Source organism: Lontra canadensis, unplaced genomic scaffold (genome assembly GCF_010015895.1).
Source record: "Lontra canadensis isolate GAN:19392208 unplaced genomic scaffold, GSC_riverotter_1.0 scaffold36, whole genome shotgun sequence".
NCBI lineage: Eukaryota > Metazoa > Chordata > Mammalia > Carnivora > Mustelidae > Lontra > Lontra canadensis.
In genome coordinates, this window is record NW_022631030.1 from 17740967 (window position 1) to 17746416 (window position 5450).

The 5450-nt window shown below is 41.8% G+C and overlaps 1 protein-coding gene across 1 annotated transcript in view; it reads left to right on the forward strand.

The window, feature by feature from the left end:
• Nucleotides 1-5450, forward strand: part of JAM3 (junctional adhesion molecule 3) — an 88893-nt gene that overhangs the window by 74549 nt on the left and 8894 nt on the right. Inside the window, exons 2-3 of the mRNA XM_032868966.1 lie at nucleotides 2630-2695; nucleotides 3214-3327. Coding sequence (XP_032724857.1) covers nucleotides 2630-2695; nucleotides 3214-3327 — 180 coding nt within the window. The remainder of the gene's footprint in view (nucleotides 1-2629; nucleotides 2696-3213; nucleotides 3328-5450) is intronic.

A 5450-nucleotide genomic window follows, 5' to 3' on the forward strand; every position in this document is an offset into this window, starting at 1 on the left:
TGGTTCTGTCAGAATCTTACCTTCAAGCAGGGGTAGTATTCCAGTGAATACTTGAAAGTGATAGAGATTGCTGTCAGCCCTTAAAAACCCACCTGTAAGTGGACCTGTGCAACTCAAACCCGTGTTGCTCAGGGTCATCTGTATTTTAAAGTCAGATCTAGGCTATTGGGGAGGGTTAAATGAGGCATGTAGAATGTTTGTAAGTTTAAGACTTGTTTAATAATAATAATAATAATAATAATAAAACCTTATTTAAGAATAGAAGGAGAACTCTGAAGTGTAGGACTCTCGGCATGGGCCTCCTCAGCTCAGGCCCGGCTGTGGTGAATCCTCATCTGGGCTAGAACTTTACTTGCTTGTAGTGGTCCTCTGCTGTTTAATCTTCTTGGGAGAAACCATCTTTCAGGATTGGCACAGAAGTCCAAGATTGCCTATGAAGCTTATCCAGGGTAATTGGGCTGGAGAGGGTCTGGCGAGCCTTCATTAAGGAGTACAGAGCATTCACTTCTTTGTTGCAGAGTAGAGGAGTTAAAAGAGGTGATCATTTCCATTATCTGAGGCTGTGTTACCTTAGCTTCTTTTAGATTGTAAGAAGAACATTGGTTTACTTTACTGTAGGGGTTTATTATAAAAAATGTGTCTCAGTTGGCCTTCGTGAAAATTCGACATTGTCGCAGTCACGAGAGTACTTTCCCTGTTATATCCTCTTTGTTCTCCAGTTCACTTGTTACCAACTATAGTGTTTTCACCATTTTGATAAGTCAGCTAATCCTTCCCTCTACTCTTCTTCCACTCTGTTTCTCTGGTGACTGTGACCTTTCTAATGCATTCTTAATTTCTCTTAGCATCATACTTCTTAAAGGAAGGTGGCACATTGGGTTGTCTAGTTGTTTATTATCCAGTTGTGTGAAGCTCTCATGAGTTACCTCAAAGGCCCCTTAGATGGCCTCTGGGTTGGAAGGTGATTCCTGGTCATAGTCATTTGTAACTAGAGTTTCAGTGTCTCATCATCTAAATTATAGTGATCTCACTGGAAGAACTGTTTGTGATCATTTATTTAGAAGGAACCTGTGGGGCCTTGGTAGATACTTGAAGCATCATTTTTACTCTTTCTCAGTGGTCATTGGGAGCTTTCGGATTGAAGGAGAAGTAGAAAGTGCCGCACATACATGGGATGTGTTTCTGGTTCCCAAAAGTAGCCCAGGTTAATCAATACAAAATAAAATTATCTTTACTTGTCCTGGTTCACTAACCTTTTGTAGAAGTCAGTGTTGTAGAAATTAATAGCAACTCAGGTATATGTATTATATTTCTGATTTTCATCCCTGTTAGTAAATTTTTATGGCTTTTGCTGTAATTAATGAAGTCTTACTAAATAAGAAAGGATCAAGATGTATACTGGGATTGTACACATGTCACTGAACCATTAAATAAGACTTAAAAAAGGGAAAGACTGGATTGTTGTGACATGCATCCCACTTAATATACAAGGAGTTAGCTACTCAAGAGTACATGTCTTTCTGCATGTTGTCCTTAGCTGGGATAATAAGCTAAGATCCAGAGACCTTAATGAGGGTTTTGTATGAAGGCCCTCTTTGGGGAATGCATATTTTCCTAAAGGCCGGGTGGCTGAAGAATGAGATTTTGTGGGTGGTCATTGTACCTTCTAGATCTTCTCCAAGAAAATAGGTAAGACATTAGAGACCATGATAAACTGGTTTTAATGTTTGTTGAAACATGTGGAGAGTCAGATGCTAGTTTTGAAAGGGATTACTGTGCAGTTGGCATGTCTTGATTTCATCAGTAGCTTCATTCAATTTAGCTTAATGAAAATTGTTATAATTTTTCTCAATTTACCAAAAACTAGTGAAAAAAAAAATTTTAAAGATTTTATTTATTTATTTATTTTAGAGAGTGAGTGCACATGAGCCAGTGCAAGGAGGTGCCGAGAGAGGGAGACAAGCAGACTCCCACTGAGTCCAGGGCTCTATCCCAGGACCCTGAGATCATGACCTGAGCTGAAATAAGAGTCAGACATTTAACTGACTGAGTCACCCAGGTGCCCCTAGTGAAAACTTTGTAATGGATGGGAATCACTGGGTTATATGGTTAATAGAGCGAGGTGGTCTCTTTGCTGGTTGATATCTATACCAGAGAATGTTGTGCCATCCTGAAGGAGAAGGTACCAGGCCATGAGTCTGGGCCATATCAAATCCACCAAGGGTGCCATTGCTGGGTTGGAAGCTTGGAGGAGAGGAGAGAATCTGCAGGATTCAGGAAAGACAAGGCCCAGGTGGGTCTGGATGAAAGACGTTGACAGGATTAAGAATGGCTCTGAGCAAGAAGGAAATTCTTAGAGCTTTAGCTCCAGGATGGTTATGCTCTAGAACTAAGTTCTCAGAACTCTTCCACTCAGTTCATTCCAGTGAGGTTAGACTAAGAAAGAAAGTTGTCAACTTGCTTTATCTAAGAGACTTTGTTTTGGAATATAGTATTTTTTTTTTATACTCTGTGGTTAGTGATTGTAGCCTACCTAGAAGGGGAAAATCTGAACTTGATTGGAGGGTTCTCTGCTATTTTAGAGTTGCATCGTCTCTGATTTTACTTTATTTTTTTTTTTTTCCTTCAGGTTGCTTGATTGGAGCCGTGAATCTCAAATCCAGCAACCGAACCCCAGTGGTACAGGAATTTGAAAGTAAGTACAAGGGAGACTACTGAGAGAATGGGCACCATCTAATGGACATTTGGTAGTCTTGCAGCCTACTCAGGACAAACACAACATATCCATACAGTGCCCAAGAGATGTTTGGGGGGGTGGCTCAGTAGCAGTGCATTTGATGTGCACATGTGTCAGTGAAGCCCTTTTCAGCAGGCCGACAGGGAACTCTGCAGGTTTTATATTGGCTAGAATCAGATTCCTGCCCTGGTTTTGTACATATATAACAAAGAACTTCCTTATTCCTTATATACAAGCAGAGTATTAAGGGAAAGGCTTTGCTAATCACCTTTAAAAATTTTTCTGGCTAAAATTCATCTTTTCTTAGAGTCATTTGGAACTTGAAGATAGATTTTTTAAATGTACATTCAAGAGTTCTTTCAAATTAGAGATAGCTTGCAGGGTCCAGATATACAAGTGATCATAAAATTGTTTCCAATTCTGTAATCTTCTTCTTCTTCTCCTTCTTCTTCTTTTTTTTTTTTTTGGCTCATTAGGTGTGGAATTATCTTGTATCATTACGGATTCACAGACAAGTGACCCCAGGATTGAGTGGAAGAAAATTCAAGATGACCAAACCACATATGTGTTTTTTGACAACAGAATTCAGGGTATGATCCTCTAATCCCCTCCTTTGTCCACAGGGCCCAGACATATACTTGTGCCCAGAGACTTTCCTCTGACTGGTCCTGCATCTGTATCCAGGATTGGTTTTTTTGTTTTGTTTTGTTTGTTTCACTTCTGAAAATTTCAAACATGGAGAAGTAATGAGAGTAGTATATTGAACCTCCCTGTCCCTGTTACTCAGCTTCAACAAGTATCACCTCATTAGTTATGATTTAAATCTATCTGTAGCCCATCCTATTGCACAATGAGAGTGAACGCTGTCCTAGGCCATCCTCTTATCATGGTCGCATTCATGATACCAGCTGCATGAGTTAATCAGAAGGATCACAGGGAACAGCAAGGAGATAAGACAGGTATTCACTGAGCACCTACTGCGTCTCAAGCTTCCTATATTGAGAAAGCATTTGCTAGAATAGACGTCAGCATAAGGTATCTCTGATCACATGAAGTAGGAGCAGGGCAGCTGGTGGGGGAAGCTTCCCAGAAGTGGCATCTAGGCTGAGCTGTGAAGCTGGTTATCCAGGCCAGATGGTGATGGGTGGGGTGGAAGAAGGTGTTGGGCAAGAAAGAATGCTCTGCATATAGACGTGGAAGCAAAAGGCAGGTTGGCTTAAGGAAACTGCAAGTTCTCTATCACAGGTGGGATTTAAGGAAGGGAGAGAGGAGTATCTCCACACAGCTGGTGAGGCATGCCAGGGCCAGGCAGGAAGCACTGAATGCCATGCAAGAATGGACAGCATCTTGAGTTCCGTAAAGACTTTTTTTAGAGGGAAGGGAGATGACTTCATTTTCACTTTAGAAAGACTTGACTCGGCTACTTTGTAGAGGAGATTGGGAATGGGGAAAACTCAGAGCAGGGGTGCTAATTTAGATTGTTTTGCAGATGCCAGAAAGGAGCTGCTGATGGCCTGAGCTAAGGTGGAGGCATTGTAGAGAGCGATGGGGAGGGATTGCTAGGAGCTGGCTGTGGCGAGGGAGGGAGGGAGAGAAATTATAGATGACATGCAGTGGTACCTTACCTTCATTCTGACAGGAGGGATGGGATGAACATGAGGGACAAATGCAATAGCTTCTAAGGGCTGGCTTTGGAGTTCTCAGAGAAATTGATAGTTGAGGCTTCAGAGAAGAGGAGAGATGTCGAAACAGCTAAATCTCAGTCTTCCTGCTTTGGGTCCCCAATATCATCAGGCTCTTAAAAATCTTTTGGGGACACCTGGGTGGCTCAATCAGTTAAGCATCTGCCTTCAACTCAGGTCTGATCCCAGGGTCCTGGGATTGACCACTGCTGCTCAGTAGGGAGTCTGCTTTTCCTTCTCCCTCCCCACTCCCCCTGCTTGCACTCTCTCTCTCACACACACACACACACACACACACAAATCTTTTTAAATATTTTGTTGTTTTTCTTCCTTTGCCACTATATCCCCCACCTTTTAATTTTGAAGAGATGGAAATTTTTTTTCCAGAAAACAAGTCCGGGTTCTCTGGCAATTTAGGCTGCTGCTGATAAAGCCCGTACGTGCACTTGTGATCATCAGAGAAACTAGGTGGGATTTTTTTTTTTTTTTTAGGTGAGAATTTTCATGAAGAACTTCCTGTTTGTAGGCACCTGGGTAGCTTGGTTGGTTAAATGACTACCTTTGGCTCAGATCATGATCTGGGAATCCCAGGATCAAGTCCCACATTGGGCTCCCTGTTTAGTGGAGAGTCTCCTTCTCTCTGCCCCTCCCCCCTCATTCTCTCTCTCTCTCGCTCTCTCATTCTCTTTCTCTCTCAAATAAATAGGATCTTAAAAAAAGATTCTCTTTCTGGGATTTAAACACCTTACTCTTAGCCAGAGGGATGAGGAGGATATTTATACACAGAATATGAAGGCTGCAGGAAAATTTGAATCTTGCTTGGCCTCATCTCTTGCCTCAATTCAGGACTGTGCCAAAAACATCCTGATATATTTTTTTTATGCCTTTTTTTTTAAATTTTATTTTTTATAAACATATTTTTTTTCCCCAGGGGTACAGGTCTGTGAATCGCCAGGTTTACACACTTCACAGCACTCACCATAGCACATACCCTCCCCAGTGTCCACAACCCCACCCCCCCCAACCCCCCC